Raw genomic sequence first — 19,373 nt, 5'->3', positions numbered from 1 at the left:
CTGTTTGCTCCAATTATCCTGGTTGGTGTCTTTGCTTTTGTTCAAGGGAGCCTTCGAATTTCTCCATTAAGACTACCCTTCCCCTTCCTTTCCCCTTCCCTTCTCCTTCCTTTCCCTGGGAAGCAGTGCCTAGTGGTTAATGACTTGTAAGCATCACCTAGTGGTTCAAGCGAGGGGCTGGGAAGCATCGTCTAGTGTTTAGAGCAAGGGGCTGGGAAGCAGCGCCTAGTGGTTAGAATCGGTGACTTAGAAGTAGCATCTAGCGGTTATAGCAAGTGCCTAATGGTTAGTGACCGGGAAACAGCAGCTACCAACATCTAGTGCCTGGGAAGCAGTGCCTAGTGGTTAGAATCCTGGACAGGGAAGCAGTGGCTAATGGTTAAAGCCGCTGACTGGGAAGCGGCACCTAGTGGTTAGAGCGAGGGGCTGGGAAGCATTGCCTAGTGGTTGGAGCTCTGGCATTTCGACCCACAAAAACTACAGCCGAGTCGTCAGGAAGTGCATTTATTATCTTATAATGTTCTGTATCTAATTGCCGTTTCCGCAGGCGGCAGACCCGAAGGTTGCGCTCTTTTCCGCGTCGGCCGAGCCTCCCCAGGCAGGAGCAGTCGCTAAACCACCGCTCAGTGCATTAGCAGGCTGTGCTTGGGCCCATCCACCCTCTCCAGCTTCTCAAAGTGCTTGCGGGCGTTGCGGATGTTGATCAGGGTGGCGGCAGAAGCTGGAAGGGAGCAGAGAGACGAGGGGTGAGCTTCCCTGCGGAAGTCCCCGCCACTGGATCCCCCAACATCAGACCTTTCACAGGAGCTCTTTCCAAATTTCCCCATACTGGTGGAACTCCCTGCCACTGGATTCCCTCGGCATTGTACCGCTTTCTCACCTTCCCGATACCCATGGAACTCCCCGCTGCTGGATTTGTAGAGGATTCGAACCTGAGCCTTTGCTTCCCCTGCCCCCGAGCAGTCCGGCGGGGCAGCAGGAAGGCAGGGATGGAGAGAGCTCCAACCACTAGGCTTCCTCTACCCTTTCAAACTTATGTATGGAAGGGGAAAGGAAAGGGGAAAGGGAAGGGGGAAGGAAGGGGGAAGGGAAAGGGAAAGGGGAAACGGAAGGGGAAGGGGAAGGGAAGATAAAGTGGAAGGGGATGGGGACGGGGAAGGGAAAGGGAGAAGGGAAAAGGGAAAAGGGAAGGGAAGAGAAAGGAGACGAGAACGGGGAAGGGAAGGGGAGAAGGGAAAGGAAAAAGGAAAGGGAAGGGGAAAGGAAAGCGAAGGACACTGGATTCCCCCGGCATTGGAGCGCTTTCCCACCATCCCCACACCCGCGGAACTCCCCGCCACTGGGTTGGCAGAGGAACTGAACCCGAGACTTTGCAACTTACGTATGGACGGGTCGGACATGACAACCATCACGTAGGTGTTGGAGGTGAAGATGTCTATGAAGGCGGCAAAATTTGAATTGCGCACCTCCATGCTCTGGAAGGAGGCAGCCAGTTTGCTGGGGGAGTGGGGAGGACATTTATGAGCGCGGCTCGACCGTTCCAGGATTCAGATTTGCAGTTTTGATTTTACAAATTGATATTTATATGGATTTTAATGTTATAAATTCAATATAAATAGTAGGTTATTTTCACATCAAATTGATAAATATTATAAATACAATATAAATACTTTATTAAATCGGCATGAAATTTATAAATATGTTAAATTGATATCAAATTGATAAAGATTACGAAATAAACATATATTAAATCTATTATTACAAATTGTATTATACAATGAATATTGTATTTATATTAAATCTGCACTAGATTTATACATAGAATAAAATATAATTATTGTATTTATATCAACTTTATAAAAATTATAAAATAAATAAGAATATTAAATCTATCAAATTTATAAATTAAATATAACTTTATTAGATTTATATCAAATTTATAAATTATACTATAAAATAAATAAAATTATTATATTAAACCTGCCTTACATTTATAAATAGAATTAAATATAAATATTATACTAGATTTCAAATTTATCAATATTATAAAATAAATATAAATATTAAAACTGTTTTAAATTTATAAATAGTGCAAATTAAGCATAAATATTATATCAAATTTGTAAATATAAATTGAATTATAAAACAAATATAAATATTATATTAAGTCTGTATTAAATTTATAAACCAAATATAAATACTACATTAAATCTGTAATAAACTTAGAAATATCGATCAATCGCCTATGTTATGAACTGTATTTTGGGGGAAAGTTTAAATTGACATTTTAGACATGTCAATTAATCAACTACCCTCCCTCCTGCCTCATGGTTACCATATTTCCTTTCTACGTCATAGCATTTGTATTTTTTCCTACTTATCTTTCATCATTTCAATTGTCACATTTTAAAATAAATATAAGATATGAATCATAAAAAAATTACATTTTAGACTTGTCAGTTAATCAACAACATTATCGCCTCATTTTATTTTATTTTATTTTTAAATTAAAAAATCATTTTAAAATTTGAATTTTAAGAATTTTAAATTTGAGGATTATAATTTTAGGCTTGTAATTATAAATAATATTTGATGTCATCAATTAAGTTTATAAATAATTATATTTATGAATCCCCCCCCCCCGAAACAGCTGTCTAAACTTTAGACAGTAACATATTTCTCACCTGCAGCTCAGTTTGAATTGCTTGATGATATTGCTGATTTTCTCGAATCGGTGGATATCGCGCTGCTGTTTGCACTGATAGTGGGAAATCACCTGCATGGAGGGGGAAACCAAAATAAACAAGTTTTATTTCTACAGAAAGCATTTGTTATGGGCTTGGTCTCTCCTACAAACACAAGACGACTCTGGCTGCTAATTATTTCAGATTTATTGCTAAAACAACAAACTAGGATGGAGCTCCTCTACTCATCCTCCTCCCCAGAAGAGGGAATTGCCCAGACTGAGCTCTTTCCCCTTCCCCAGCACAGAAGCCCCCACCTTCTCTTCCAGTATCTTTTGCCTAAGAGATTTGGGAGAGAATGCTTCCTGCATTCCAACGTCTGACTCACTATTGGAGCTCTCACATAGCTGCCTGTCACTCTGGCCCTGTTTTTCTCCTCCCCTTTGTTCTGAGCTCAGATTGCAGCTGCTCTCCCCCTCCTCTCTGCCTTCGGCTTTTAACTGTTCTCTCACTATGCCTGCTTCTTCTTCTCCTGTCAGCATCTGAGCTTCGCTGACATCATTGCCCAACTCCTTTCCCAGAATGCTTTCCTGGAGAGGCAAAAAAAAAATTATATACTGTATTTTTTTTTACAGAAAAGGTTCAGCCTTTTAATATCGACAAGCGAAGGTTTTATTTTCAGGATAATACATTTTCAGAGCAGGGTGGATTTGATTTGAACCAAATCAATTTAAATCACGGCTTAGATTGCTCGTCAGTTAAGGATATATTGAGCCAGATATATGGAGAAACGTGACTCAAAGAAGTAGGAGGCCCAGGGTTCGCTCTGATTGTTTAGAAATACACAATCGCTTTGAGGTCCTCTCCCCTAGCATGGAAGACGAAGAGCAGACTCCATTTGAGGATCTCTCCCTCATTACAGTCGATCAGGTATATGAAGACGAGCAGCAAAGTCAGTCCTCAGGGAATGTGCAGGCGACCTTGGAGCGGACAGCTCACGGAAGAACCCCGACCAAACCTAAGAGGAGGCGTGTAGTGGTGATAGGGGATTCCCTACTGAGGGGAACAGAAGCAGTGATCTGTGGGCCTGACAAGATGTCTCGGGAAGTGTGCTGTCTCCCCGGGGCTAAGATCCAAGATGTAACTGAACGACTGCAAGGAATCATAAAACCCACTGACAAATACCCCTTCCTCTTGGTTCATGTGGGAACCAATGACACTGCAAGCAATAGCCTCCAGAAGATCAAAAGAGACTACGAGGCTCTGGGCAGGAAATTGAAGCAATTAAATGCACAAATTGTGATCTCATCTGTCCTCCCAGTTGAACGACGTGGCCCAGGGAGAGAGGGGAAAATAGTGGAAGTGAACAGCTGGCTTCGCAAATGGTGTAAACAGGAACAGTTTGGATTCTTAGATCACGGACTGCAGTTTCTTGAAGATGGACTTCTGGCAAGCGATGGGCTGCACCTCACAACGGTTGGGAGAAATGTTTTTGCCAAAAATCTCAGAAACCTCATCAGGAGGGCTTTAAACTGACTAATGTGGGGGAGGGAGACAGTGCTCCTGAAGGTAGGAGTCTATCAATTGATGAAGATGATCATCCAAATGTCATAGACCAAATGGAGCAAACAGCACACAGACCTAGTGGTGGGAGGAAAAAATCCTTAAATAAGAGTCACGGGGGAATGATTAATGGACTTCAATGTCTGTACACTAATGCGCAAAGCATGGGAAATAAACAAGATGAGCTTGAGCTCTTGGTACAGCAAACTAAATATGACATAATAGGCATCACTGAAACCTGGTGGGATAAGTCCCACGATTGGAATGTAATAATGGGGGGATACAATCTATTTCAGAGAAACAGACCAGACAAGAAAGGAGGAGGAGTGGCGTTATATGTCAGGGATGTGTATACCTGTGAAGAGATCCAAGATTTAGAACCTCAAAACCAAAGTGAGAGCATTTGGGTCAAAATTAAGGGAGAGAAGAATAACAGTGACCTCATTGTGGGAGTTTACTATAGATCCCCAAGCCAAACGGAGGACATAGATGATGCCTTCCTGGAACAGATGGCCAAGCATGCAAAAGGAAGGGAGATAGTAGTAATGGGGGACTTCAATTACCCGGATATTTGTTGGATGTCAAACTCAGCCAAGAGCATAAGGTCAAACAGATTCCTCACTGGCCTTGCAGACAACTTCATTGTCCAGAAAGTGGGAGAAGCAACAAGAGGAACAGCCATTTTAGATCTGGTCCTAACCAATGTTGATGACCTGGTTAGTGGGGTAGAAGTGGAAGGATCATTAGGCGCGAGTGATCATGCTCTTCTGAAGTTTACTATACAGCGGAAAGGAGCAGCCAAGCATACTAGGACTCAATTTCTTGACTTTAAGAAAGCTGACTTCATAAAACTGAGGGAAGTGCTGGGTGAGATCCCATGGACAGTAATACTAAAAGGAAAGGGAGTTCATGATGGCTGGGAGTTTGTTAAGAGGGAGATACTAAAAGCACAACGTCAGGCAATACCAATGAGACGGAAACATGGAAGGTGCCTAAAGAAGCCAGGGTGGCTATCTAAAGAACTTTTAACTGAGTTAAGATTAAAAAAGGATGTGTACAAAAAATGGAAAAGGGGGGAAACCACCAAAGAGGAATTCAAACAAATAGCCAGCACGTGTAGACACAAAGTCAGAAAAGCTAAAGCACAGAATGAACTCAGGCTTGCTAGAGAGGTTAAAAGCAACAAAAAAGGCTTTTATGGGTATGTCCGTAGCAAAAGGAAGAACAAAGAAACAGTGGGGTCACTCAGAGGAGAAGATGGTGAAATGCAAACAGGGGACACAGAAAGAGCTGAACTCCTCAATGCCTTCTTTGCCTCAGTCTTCTCCGATAAAGAAAACAATGCCCGACCTGAAGAATTTGGAGCAAATGATTCAGCAAAGGAAACACAGCCCAGAATAACTAAGGAGATAGTACAAGAATACTTGGCTAGTTTAGATGTATTCAAGTCTCCAGGGCCAGATGAACTGCATCCAAGAGTATTAAAAGAACTGGCAGATGTGATCTCAGAACCACTGGCAGTCATCTTTGAGAATTCCTGGAGAACAGGCGAAGTCCCGGCAGACTGGAGGAGGGCAAATGTTGTCCCTATTTTCAAAAAGGGGAAAAGAGAGGACCCAAATAATTACCGCCCAGTCAGTCTGACATCAATACCAGGGAAGATTCTGGAGCAGATCATTAAGCAAACAGTCTGTGAGCACCTAGAAAGGAATGCTGTGATCACCAGTAGTCAGCATGGATTTCTGAAAAATAAGTCATGTCAGACTAACCTGATCTCGTTTTTTGACAGAATTACAAGCCTGGTAGATGAAGGGAACGCAGTGGATGTAGCCTACCTTGATTTCAGCAAGGCATTTGACAAGGTGCCTCATGATATTCTTGTAAAGAAGCTGGTAAAATGTGGTCTTGACTATGCTACCACTCAGTGGATTTGTAACTGGCTGACTGACCGAACCCAAAGGGTGCTCATCAATGGTTCCTCTTCATCCTGGAGAAGAGTGACTAGTGGGGTGCCACAGGGTTCTGTCTTGGGCCCGGTCTTATTCAACATCTTTATCAACGACTTGGATGATGGACTCAAGGGCATCCTGATCAAATTTGCAGATGACACCAAATTGGGAGGGGTGGCTAACACACCAGAGGACAGGATCACACTTCAAAACGACCTTGACAGATTAGAGAACTGGGCCAAAACAAACAAGATGAATTTTAACAGGGAGAAATGTAAAGTATTGCACTTGGGCAAAAAAAATGAGAGGCACAAATACAAGATGGGGGACACCTGGCTTGAGAGCAGTACACGTGAAAAGGATCTAGGAGTCTTGGTTGACCACAAACTTGACATGAGCCAACAGTGTGACGCGGCAGCTAAAAAAGCCAATGCAATTCTGGGCTGCATCAATAGGAGTATAGCATCTAGATCAAGGGAAGTAATAGTGCCACTGTATTCTGCTCTGGTCAGACCTCACCTGGAGTACTGTGTCCAGTTCTGGGCACCACAGTTCAAGAAGGACATTGACAAACTGGAACGTGTCCAGAGGAGGGCAACCAAAATGGTCAAAGGCCTGGAAACGATGCCTTATGAGGAACGGCTAAGGGAGCTGGGCATGTTTAGCCTGGAGAAGAGGAGGTTAAGGGGTGATATGATAGCCATGTTCAAATATATAAAAGGATGTCACATAGAGGAGGGAGAAAGGTTGTTTTCTGCTGCTCCAGAGAAGCGGACACGGAGCAATGGATCCAAACTACAAGAAAGAAGATTCCACCTAAACATTAGGAAGAACTTCCTGACAGTAAGAGCTGTTTGACAGTGGAATTTGCTTCCAAGGAGTGTGGTGGAGTCTCCTTCTTTGGAGGTCTTTAAGCAGAGGCTTGACAACCATATGTCAGGAGTGATCTGATGGTGTTTCCTGCTTGGCAGGGGGTTGGACTCGATGGCCCTTGTGGTCTCTTCCAACTCTATGATTCTATGATTCTATGATTCTATGAAGGATCTCCTCTGATTGTTGATATTAAGAGGGGGCCGGCAAGGCTGAACCTTTCCATAAAAAAGGATTTAAATGAAGTTTTACTTTATTGGGAGAAAAACAAGCATTTCCTTAATAGCAATTTAAACCATTTATTTAACTATTTGTTACTATTAATAATAAGAAATAATGTTGATGATAATAATAACAACAACCCTATCCCTAATAATAATAATTATAATTTATTCTTTATACCCTGCCTATCTGGCTGGGTTTCCCCAGCCACTTTGGGCAGTGTCAGGACTGGTCGTTGTCCTCTTCAGATCACCACACAAACGCTTCTTGTTCTTTTATAAAACTTTTTATTGTGTATTAACAAAACATTCGTATAAACGGTTCTTAACTATTATTCCTCAGAGTCACTTATTTCAGATACCTTCTGAGCTCTGCTACTCCATGACCAGCCACTCTCAAAATGGCGAAGGCGCCCTTCCCTTCGCTTTCCTGCTCTTTTTTCTAACCTCCTGGCTAGAGCTGGCTTGTATCTCCCCTCCTCCAAATCTGAGCTAGAACTTAACCCTTGCCTTTCCTGTGAACAGCCAGTCCCTCCCTGTTGTTCCTCTTGCTCTCTTCTGTTAGATTCACTGCTCTCCTTCCCCCCTTGGCGAATGCTTTCTCCCTCTGAGAAACTGGAAACTTCTAACTCTTCCCTGACATCACCCCCTCCCTCCTCCTCGCTCTCCTCTGTTTCTGAAGGACCAAACCCTATGAACTCCTCTTCCTCGCTATCTGTCTCTTCAAAAATTTCTTGAAGATGCCAGTTATGGGGTTTTGGCTTGTGGGGATATTTTCTATGAAATTCTCTCTGCAATTCTGGAACGTTAGTTTTTTCTGCTGGTTCCCATGAGTTCTCAGACTCATCTAACCCTTTCCATGCAACCAAATACTGTAATTTCCTCCTACTTATTCTCGAGTCTAATATCTCTTCCACTTCGGTCTCCTCTTCCCCCATCATGGTGGAAAAAGGAGGTGGTTCCCTTGAAATTTGATACTTATGCGCTGGTACAAACACTGACAATAAAGATCTATGAAATACAGGGTGTATTCTCATATTTTCAGGCAAATGAAGCTTGAAAGCGACTGGGTTAATTTGAGCCTTTACTTGGAAAGGTCCCAATCTCCTTGGTTCTAGCTTTTTACACCTCCCTCGTATTGGTAGTCCCTTGGTAGACAGCCATACCCAGCTCCCTACTTGGATTTCTTCCCCAACTCGCCGGTGCCTGTTTGCAGCTTTCTTGTAAGCCTCTTTAGCTTCTTCCAAATCCTCTTTCAATATCTCATGAATGCTCCTCAACTCCTCTATCATTTGTTCTGCTGCTGGTACTGCTAACTGCCCCTCTTGACCTGGGAATGCCCTTGGGTGCAAGCCATAGTTTGCCACAAATGGGGCTCTGCCCGTAGACACATGCATTGCATTATTATACGCAAACTCTGCTAGACTCAACTTCTCTAACCACCCGCTCTGCTGATAACCAGCATAACACCTCAGATATTGTTGTAGTGTTGCATTCGTTCTTTCAGCTTCCCCATTGGTTTGCGGGTGTCTCACCGACGTGAGGCTTAGCTCCACATCTAGTAACTGCATTAACCTCTTCCAAAATTGTGATGTAAATTGGGCCCCTCTATCTGAAATGATTTGTGATGGCATACCATGCAACCTAAAAATATTATCTAAAAACATCTTTGCAGTTTCCTGTGCGGTCGGAATTTTGGTACATGGTATGAAATGTGCCATCTTGGTTAGCATGTCAACCCCACAAAGATCACTGTTTGCCTATGCGATGATGGTAGATCTGTTATAAAATCCATAGACACCACATCCCAAGGCCTTCCCGGCGTGGGCATAGGTTGCAACAACCCTGCGGGAGCTGCTCTGGGTGCCTTGGCTCGTTGACATACTTCACAACCTCTTACATATTGTGTTACTTCCTCCCTCAACTTTGGCCACCAGAACTGCCGTGTGATCTGATACAGGGTCTTTTCTCTACCAAAATGTCCTGCAGTCGGGTTATCATGATGTTGCCTCAACACTTTACCTCTTAATTCACCTGCAGGTACATACAGCACCCCTCTCCTGTACAACAATCCATCTTTTTCTTTGAAACCTTCCTCTTCCCCTCTACCTTTTCTCAGTTCCTCCATTTTCTTTTGTGCAAACTCATCTGTTACTGTCAATCACTGGAATTCCCTGCCGTCCACTACTACGGCTGCACACCCCCACTGATCCGATCTCAGCATTTCTCGCAACTTGGAAGGTGCTTCCCCTTCCATATACTCAGGTTTGCGCAATAGCGCGTCTGCACGAACGTTTTGATGCCCAGGTATGTACTCAATCCTAAAATTAAACCCAGCAAAAAACTCTGCCCACCTAATTTGCCTTTGGTTTAGCTGTCTAGCAGTTCTCCAATACTCTAAATTCTTATGATCTGTTTGTACCACCACCTGATGTGACGCCCCTTCCAAAAAATGTCTCCACACTTTAAAGGCAGCATGCACAGCTAAAAGTTCCTTATCAAATATGGTGTAGTTTTGTTCTGATTGATTTAATTTTCTAGAGTAGAATGCACAGGGTCTCCAGTCCCCTTCCTTGTCCTGTTGCAGCAGAATGGCCCCAATAGCCCTATCAGAGGCGTCAGTTTCTACCTTTATACGCTCACTTGGATCTAGGTGCATAAGATATTTTTCTGAAGCGAACACCACCTTTAATTTATCAAAGGCCTTCTGTGTTTCCTCAGACCATATGAATGGCCCCTTGCCTCTTAGACAATCAAGTCAGTGGCGTTGTGATTTTGGAGTAATTACCTATGAATTTACGATAGAAATTAGCAAATCCTAAAAACCTCTGTAGATCTTTCTTAGTTTTAGGTGCCTCCCATTCCACCACTGCCTGAACTTTACTGGGGTCCATGTGCGCCCCTTTGTGGGAAATGCAATATCCCAGGAACTCCACCTTTTGTATGTGGAACTTACACTTCTCTAACTTCACATATAACCTGTTGGTCCTCAATCTCTCTAACACCTGTGTGACATGTTTTACGTGTTCCTCCATACCTTCACTATATATTAAGAGGTCATCTAAATAAGAGACACAGAACTGATCCAGTATACCTGCTAAGACGTGATTGATGAAGGTTTGAAATACCCCTGAGCCATTTTGCAAGCCAAAAGGCATTACCAAGAATTCAAATGCACCATACTTAGTACGAAAACTGGTTTTCCACTCATTCCCTTCTCTGACCCTTATCAGATTATATGCTCCTCGTAGATCAAGCTTGGTAAAGACTTTGGCTGACCTTACTCTCTCTAAGAGGTCATCTATACGTGGCAGTGGGCACACGCGAGGCTTCATTTGACTGTTAAGGATTCTGAAGTCACATACTAATCTTGGTGCCCCTTCCTCCCCTTTCTTTTTGACAAAAAAGACGGGAGCACCCCCAGAGGCCGTGGACTATCTAATAAAACCTCTCTGCAAATTCTTTTGCAGGAACTCCCTCAATGCTGCAGATTCTACTTCCAACATGGCATATATCTTGCTTGGTGGCAACTGTGCCCCAGGGACTAGATCTATCTTGCAATCATAGGGCCTATGTGGTGGAAGTTTATCCGCTTCTTTTTCACAAAAAACATCCTGATAAGCCATATATTGTGATGGAATCTCACTTTCATTCCCCATCAACTTCCCTTCTACCTCTGTTCCCATTCCTTCCACCGAGATTTTTCCCTTTTGCCCCAAACAATGTGTCATACAATATATCGAACCAAAAACCAAAGACCTTTGATGCCAGGCAATCACTGGATTATGACGATTGAGCCAACTCATGCCCAGCACCATCGGGTGCCCAGCTAGTCTGGTCACATGAAATGCCCTGGTCTCTGAGTGATGACCCATATCCATTCTCATTGGTGGAGTCTCATAAGTCACTTCTCCTGAAAGTAGCGGTCTGCCGTCGATTGTTTTCACTCGCAGTGGGAAACTCAAAGGTAACAAAGCGATTTTGTGTTCCTGTACCAATTTCTGGTCTATGAAATCTGCTGACGCTCCTGAGTCTAACAACGCCTCTACCTGGACGCTGTGTCCATTGGGTAGTTGTAGTTGCACCTTCACCGTTATTCCTGGAATAGGTGGTTCCGCATGAGAGACTTCTATTGCTTCTCCACCCGGCTGCAAGCTCCCATTTCCAGCCGGGGACATTCGTTTCCCTGATGCAGTTCCTTCGGGCAATTGTCTTCTCTCATGTCTGCTCCAGATAGAGACTCCCATCCTTTACGATTGTGACATTGTCGTGCTAGATGCCCTGGTTTTCCACAGACAAAGCAACGCCTTGTGTCTCTTCCTTTCCCTGCATTTCCTCTTACCATGGAAGAGGTAGTAACTGGGAGGGGTCTGGCTGCTCCTAATTCCAGGGGCTCTGGCCGCTCTCGTCCTGGCACGTTGCCCACTCTGTTCTCTGTACTTTCGATAATATTCTTTTCCCGCCACCGTGGTCGCCATTGTTCCTTCTTTTCACTAGCCCTCCGTTCCACGTGTAGGCTCAATTGCAGGCACGTTCGGACCAGAGAGTCCAAGGAACTAGGTTCTGGCATTTGGGCCAATTGGTCTAAAATCTCATTATTCAGTCCTTCCCTAAAAAGGGCTGCAACTGTTGGGGAATTCAGATCCCATTTTAATTTCTGCACCAGCAAACTAAAGTTGGACCAATAAACTCCCACAGTGTCTTTTCCTTGTCTCATTCTCAACAGCTGCCTAGCTGTGGTTATTTCATGCGCAGGTTCTAAGAAAATCGTGTCTAGATACTGCAGAAAAATTTCCTAGGGCAGCATCCCTGCGAGATATTAGGGGTATAACACAGTCCTTAGCCCTCCCTTCCAAGAAATTAATCACATAAGCAACCTTCTCTTGCTCAGATTGAAATTCTTTATCCTTTATCTCAATTATGTAAGAAATTTCTGTCTTGAAAGCCATGTATTCAGAGCTTTCTCCCTTGAAGCTATGTGGACGTACAATAAATGTTTTACTCACTCTATCTCCACACGTTGCTTGCAGCATGGTTCTATGTTCTCCCAGTGCTGCCAATAGTATATCGACTTGACTTTTCAACTGTAAGTTCTGTTGCCATAAGTCCTATAATGTTAGCTGGAGCGCTGGGGTTTCTCCTTGCCCAACTGGCGCCACAGCTCCATCCATTTTGGTTTCTCCTTCTTTACTTATAGTGAAGAGGCACAGAGCAGAAGGTATTCTAACTCTTCCCTGACAGGCAGCTCCCAAAATAATAATAATAATAATAATAATAATAATAATAATAATAATAATAATTTATCCTTTATACCCCGCCCATCTGGCTGGGTTTCCCCAGCCACTCTAGGCAGCTCCCAACATCATCATCATCACCCTATCCCTAATCCATATTCCTATCCCCAATAGTATTAATAACAACAACCCTATCCCTAATCCCTATTCCTATCCCTAACAACAACAACAATAATCTTACCAGGAAAGTCGCCCGCTCGAAAAGAAGGACCTCGTCGGCTTCAATGATCTGTGCAAAATTCCTCAGGTTGGTCTCTAGTTGCTGAACGTTGGGGATCAGCTGGTAGACTATGCTGGACCACGCCTGCCCGGCGAAAAATTGAATGAAATTGAATGAATTTGTGTTATTAAATCGAATTAACGAATGAAATTGAACGAATTTGTGCTAGTAAATGAAACTCCATCGAACAAAATTGAATGAATTGGTGTTATGAAATTAAACTAAACTGAATTCACTTGAATTAAGGCTTTTTTTTCCCTTTGAAAAAATGAGTCGCACGTTGGCAAGTTGAACAGTCTGTTCCGGAAGTCTGCACGAAAACCAAAGCGCAGGGAGCTCCTAATAAAATCCATTTTGACTGCTGCTGCTGCCATTGTGAGTGCTGGGGAAGGCTGCTCCCTCCTGCAGGCCAATTCCACCAGGCCTAGGGGGCAGGGCCCACACTCACCACCGCCACAGCTTTAAGAGGCTCCAGCGAGGCCTCAGGACACTGGTGTTGCTGCTACTGCTGCAGCAAATGTCAAAAATGTTTTTACATATTTTTAAATGTTTTAAACGTGTTTTTACTTTGTTGCACCACTGTGAACGGTGGTTTTTATTTATGTATTTTTATTGTATTTTATTTTGGTTTGGGGTGAAATAAATGTTGAGTGGGGTGGGGATTAGTTTTATTTTAGTATAATTGTTTTTGGCTTGTTTTGCTTTTACTATTTTGTTTGGCCACTGTAAAGTTTGTATTTTGCTTTTTAAGGGGAAAGGGTCAGGGCTGCCTGGGAGTGGGACTCAGCCAACAGAATGGCTGGGGCAGGTTCTGCAGGGGCAGAAGCACCAGAACACCCAATCTCAGTGATCACGGGCAGGAGGAGGAGCTACGCTAAGACCAGACCATGTCATTACAGAGGAGGCAGGTTTAGTCGTTGTCTGAGGACTATCCCTGCCTCCGGGTCTGGTCCTGACCGGACGGATACTAGAATCAGCAAGGGATACCCACATGACCTGAAGGTGCTGCTGTGCAATGTCAGGTCAATGATGAATAAGACCACTGCCATCCACGACCTGATTGTGGATGGAGGACTTGACCTGGCATGTGTGACAGAGACTTGGTTGGATGAAGCAGATGGGCCTGTCCTTGCCGCTGCTTGTCCACCAGGTTTCTCTTACGCACAGCAACCCAGGCCTTGTGGGCGGGGAAGGGGGGTTGCAGTGATTTTTAGGAAGTCATTAGTTTGCACCAGGCATCCTATTGGGAAGACCCAGTTCTCTGGGTGCATGTTCTGGAAGTTGGGCAATAGGGGCATTACAGGCTTTCTTTTGGTGTACTGACCTCCCCGCTGCACCAAGGATTCCCTGCCCAAGCTGCTTCAGGCCGTGGCAGATGTTCTCCTGGAGACACCTAGTTCGGTTGTCCTGGGGGATTTTAACATCCATGCCGACGCGACCTTACAAGGGGCCGCTCGGGACTTCGTGGAAAGCATGGCCTCCATGGGGCTGTCCCTGAATAAGTCTGGCCCAACCCATAGCCGCGGACATGCCTTGGACCTGGTGTTTACCTCTATGGATGTTGGTGATCTGACACTAAGTAAAAGCAAAACGAAAGAAATGCCATAGTCAGATCACTTTCTGGTGCAACTGGACTTCTCCGCGACCCTTCCCCTCTGCAGGGAGGTGGGACCGATTCGGATGGTCCGCCCCCGCCACTTAATGGATCCAAATGGTTTCCAGAGAGTGGTAGGGGATGTTTTATCCCATGTTGATGGCCTTTCAGCTGATTCCCTGGTGACTCGCTGGAATACGGAGTTAACCAGGACTATTGACTGTCTGGCTCCGAAGCGCCCTCTCCGATTGCATGGAGCCCGAACAGCCCCGTGGTTTTCCCCGGAGCTGAGGGTGATGAAACAATCGCTGAGACGGCTAGAGCGTCGGTGGCAAAAAACTCACTCTGACTCAGACCGGACACGGGTTAGAGCTCAAGGTCGAGCCTACCAAGTGGCGATGGCAACGGCGAAGAGGACCTTCTTTGCCGCTTCTATTGCATCTGCAGAAAACAGCAGCAGGAGACTCTTTCAGGTGGTTCGTAATCTATCGGAACCACCTTTGTCATCGGGGCCTAGTAGGGACCCCAAGATCTCCTGCAATGCTTTTGCAAAGTTTTTTGCAGATAAAGTCGCTCAGATTCAGAAGGGGGTAGACTCCACCGTGGTAGCAGGGCCAGGGCGGGAGAGTGTTAGAGTCCTGTCTAGTCATGTTATATGGGATCAATTTCAATCTGTTACCCCCGAGGATGTGGACAGGCTGCTTGGACGAGTGAAACCAACCACCTGTCTTCTTGATCCTTGTCCATCCTGGCTGATAAAAGCAAGATGGGAAGGGCTGGGCAATGGGCTCCGTGGGGTGGTGAATGCGTCCCTCTGCGAGGGAGCCTTCCCAGACCCACTGAAAGAAGCGGTCATTAAACCGCTTCTTTAAAAAATGTCTTTAGACCCCGCCAATATGGCCAACTATCGCCCAGTCTCAAATCTTCCATTCTTGGGCAAGGTGATTAAGCGGGTGGTTGCTGAACAACTCCAAGCACACCTGGAGGACGCGGACCATTTGGATCCCTACCAATTGGGATTCAGGCCTCACCATGGGACTGAAGCTGCCTTGGTCACGCTGGTCAATGATCTCCGGCGGGCTAGGAACAAAGGTGAGAGCTGTTTCCTAGTTCTGCTGGATCTCTCACTGGCCTTTGAGACCATCAACCATAACATCCTTCTGGACCGTCTTGAGGGGCTGGGAGCTGCGGGCACTCTTATACAGTGGTTCCACTCCTTTCTCCTGGGCCGTGTCCAGAAAGTGGTGTTGGGGGATGAGTGTCCGGACCCCTGGGTTCTCACTTGTGGGGTGCCTCAGGGTTCCGTCCCCTCCCCCATGCTTTTTAATATCTATATGAAGCCGCTGGGAGAGATCATCAGGGGGTTTGGGCTGGGTGTTCATCACTATGCAGAATTAAGTTGAATGAAATTGAACGAAATTGTGTTATTCAATTGAATTGAATAATTGAAAGGTCCAAGTTTGAGGGCGTTCGCGAACCAAGGTACGACTGTATGGGCAAAAAAAAGAAAGAAAAGGAAAGATTTTGGGCGCACCTTGTAGAGAGTTTCGTCCCAGATGGAGGTCCGGAAGCAGGTGCACTCCAGCGGGCGCGAGAGCCGCTTCAAATCCTCTTCCCTCTCCTTGAAAATCTGCAGGAGAAAAAAATCCGTTCTGGCAGCGGGTTGGACTAGATGACTGCAGAGCCCCTTCCCCATTTAAATCCCTTGCCCATCAGACTTGATTTAAACCCTTTATTTACAGGAAGGTTCAGCCTTGCTGGCCTCCTCTCAATAGGGACAATGATTTTTGGAATAATAAAACCCCCTTTTTACAGGTTCAGCCTTGCCTGTATCCTCTTAATATTGGCAAGCAGAGGAAGGTTTCCTTTCTGGAATAATAAAATCCCTTTTTACAGGAAGGTTCAGCCTTGCTGGCATCGCCTCAATACATTCAATACTTTTCAGAATAATAAAATCCCGTTTTACACGAAGGTTCAGCCCTGCTGGCACCCTCTTCATGCTGACAATCTTGGTTTCATTTATTTGCTCTTATTTTTACCTCTATCCCCAATTCCCCATTTGCTTCTCCTCTTAGAAAGACGTAATTCGGACAAAAGGTTGAGGTTTAAGAAGCCAGCCATTTCAAACCATTTTTAATGCATGAAATTGCATGAAATGGCCTCCAATTCTTCACCATTTGCTCACCAGTACAGAAAATCAGTACTGAAATTGCATGAAATGCCCTCTGCCAGTCTTTAAATATCTTTATACCCTTAATTACAGGAATGTTCTGAAACAAAAACAACACTTTTGGAAGCACACACATCTTGATTGTGGCTATTCTGCCCCAAAATGACAGTTTTAGCTTGCCCCATGTTTCAATATCTTTCTTAACTCCTTTCCATACTGTCTCGTAATTATTTTTGAATAAGTCTATGTTTTTTGGCGTTACCCATATTCCTAAATATTTCACCTTTCTGGCCACCTCTATTTCCGTTTCTCTTTGTAATTCTTCAGTTTTATCTGTATTCATATTCTTTACTATAATTTTTGTTTTCCTTTTATTTAATTTGAAGCCAGCCACTTTTCCGAATTGGTCAAATTCTTCGAGTACCTCTTTTATTGAATCTATTGGATCCTCCATTGTTACAACCAGGTCGTCTGCGAATGCCTTAATTTTGTATTCGTTCTGCCCAACTGTTACTCCTTTTATCCCCTTATTTTCTCTTATCAAAGAGAAAGTCTATGATTGGCTGCACTATTTCCAGATAAACGGAATGTTCAGGAAAGATATTAAAGACAAAGGATATGCTGATAAAGATTCTAGATTCCAGATTGAGATATTGAATAACAACTATAAAATTTTGTCTAAAATGTATAATCAGTTATTGGAATGGAATTTAATAGACGAGGAAGTAAAGTCGGTAATGATATATTGGGCTAGAGATATCGGTCATAATATATATTTTGAAGAATGGGAGAAACTTTGGAAAAAACATCTCAAGTTTACAGCTTGCGTGACACTAAAGGAGAATTTAATGAAAATGTTTTACCGATGGTATATGACTCCTGCAAAATTAGCCAAAATGTATGGAACTTGTAATAAATGCTGGAAGTGCAAGGAAAGGGAGGGGACCTTCTACCATATGTGGTGGGAATGCCAAAAGGTTAAAGGGTTCTGGGAGAGTGTATATAACGAAATGAAGAAAATTCTAAGATATACTTTTGTTAAAAAACCCGAGGCTTTTCTGTTGGGATTGGTAGGAAGGGAGATAAAAAAGAAAGATCACAAGCTGTTCCAGTATGCAACAACGGCAGCAAGAGTCTTATTAGCTCAAAATTGGAAATCAGAGGGCCTACCGACAATTGAGGAATGGAGAGCAAAACTATTAGATTATGCGGAAATGGATAAGATGACAGGGAAAATTAGATATTCAAAAGACCAGAGGTTCATTAAGGATTGGGAAAGTTTTACGAAATATCTGGAAAATTTAAGTGATGGACAGATAACACTAGTGGGCTTTAAAGGAGCTCTGTAAAAAGAAAAGAGTATTGTCTAAAGAGAAATGGAAGAACTAGAATGATTAATGGCATTACAAATTAAGAAATGCGAACTTTTATAAAAGATTATTACGGATGATTTGTGGAAAGGTTGAAGGAAGCCATACTTAAAAACCTGTGAAAATGAGAATCGAACTTTTATATTTTGTTTTTGTATTTTGCATTATGCAAATTAATAAAAATTATGCATGAAAAAAAAAAAAAAAAAAAGAAATTGCATGAAATGGCATCAATTGGTTCCCCATTATGGAAAACTGATCATGAAAGTGATAATAGTGATAATAGTATTATTATTATTATTATTATTATTATTATTATTATTATCAGCAGCAGGGAAGTTGGCCACATTGATAACAGGATAATTATAATAATTATTATTATCATGATTAGGGAAGTTGGCTAGAGTGACAATAGTCTAATAAGTAGTAGTAGTAGTAGTAGTAGTAGTAGTAGTATTTGGGGGGTTGCAACTCCAGTCCTTCCTCAGCGCAATATTCCCCCCAGGAACCTAAGCGCCTCTGAGTAAGTGCAGAGTGCTTCCTGGCTCTCGGGAAGCCGACCTCCCCCCCCCTTCCCACACCCTCTTAATACAGACAATCGGAGGGAGGTTTCCTTTTGGAATCCGAAAATCCTTCCTTTTACGGAAAGGTTCAGCCTTGCTGAAATAGTTATAAGAGTTAGGAATACGGATAGGGTTATTATTATTATTCTGTTGGGAGCCACACAGAGTGGCTGGGGAAACCAGATGGGTGGGGTATAAATAAATTATTATTATCATTATTATTATTATCAATATTAGGGTTAGGGATAGGGTTTAGAGATAGGGATAGGATTATTATTATTATTATGTGTTAGGATATTTCCGTTCCACCTTAAAAGGGAGCAGGCTTTGTGAGTCAGAGTCTGCGTATTTTCTGTTCACAGGATGTTTATGTTTTCTGTTGCTTTCGTTTTCTCTCTGTGTCGTAGACACTAAAGCAGGCAGTCATGTTTTTCTGTGTTCTGATCAACGCTGAATAAACTTGTAAATAATGCTCTCCTGAGTGCAACTTTTGGCTGTGCATTATCTGCTGATAGAGTGTGCATGAGCTCTGGAATGTGGCAAGATATTTTCTAGAAACTCATGTCACTGCGTGCCTATGGGAGGTCGATGGATCGTCCGGCAGACAGCTTGGGGGCCATGATGGACTTTATCTCCCTGGCAGTATCCCAACAACAGGTTATGGGCCCAGATTCACAGCACTTACAGGAGAGTAAGACTGTGACAGACTGCTGAAAGGTATGTGGAGGAAAAGCGAAAGAGAGGCTTTTCTGTTTGCCGCGGCAAGGGCTTCAGATGTCCGGCTGGCCTAATTGGTCTGGGAGCTGAGCCAAAGGCTTCGTGATTAATGAGCTGCCGAGATAAGACGTCTCTGAAGTGAATAAGACTCACGGCTC

The 19,373-nt window shown here is 43.6% G+C and overlaps 1 protein-coding gene across 2 annotated transcripts in view; it reads right to left on the bottom strand.

The window, feature by feature from the left end:
* Positions 1-488: 488 nt before the first annotated feature.
* LOC308467749 (ras-related GTP-binding protein A-like) overlaps positions 489-19,373 on the bottom strand; it is a 60,037-nt gene continuing 41,152 nt past the window's right edge. For both annotated transcript variants that reach the window (XM_080989455.1, XM_080989456.1), the window contains 5 exons: positions 15,930-16,025; positions 12,763-12,885; positions 2,685-2,776; positions 1,382-1,497; positions 489-721 (listed from right to left, as the gene is read on the bottom strand). In XM_080989455.1, the coding sequence (XP_080845581.1) occupies positions 624-721; positions 1,382-1,497; positions 2,685-2,776; positions 12,763-12,885; positions 15,930-16,025 (525 nt within the window). In that variant the 3' untranslated portion in view covers positions 489-623. The remainder of the gene's footprint in view (positions 722-1,381; positions 1,498-2,684; positions 2,777-12,762; positions 12,886-15,929; positions 16,026-19,373) is intronic.

The sequence above is a fragment of the Podarcis pityusensis genome, assembly GCF_964106645.2.
Source record: "Podarcis pityusensis genome assembly, chromosome: W".
NCBI classification, from domain to species: domain Eukaryota; kingdom Metazoa; phylum Chordata; class Lepidosauria; order Squamata; family Lacertidae; genus Podarcis; species Podarcis pityusensis.
Note: the sequence above shows the minus strand (reverse complement) of the source record. Positions and strands in the feature narration are given on the sequence as shown.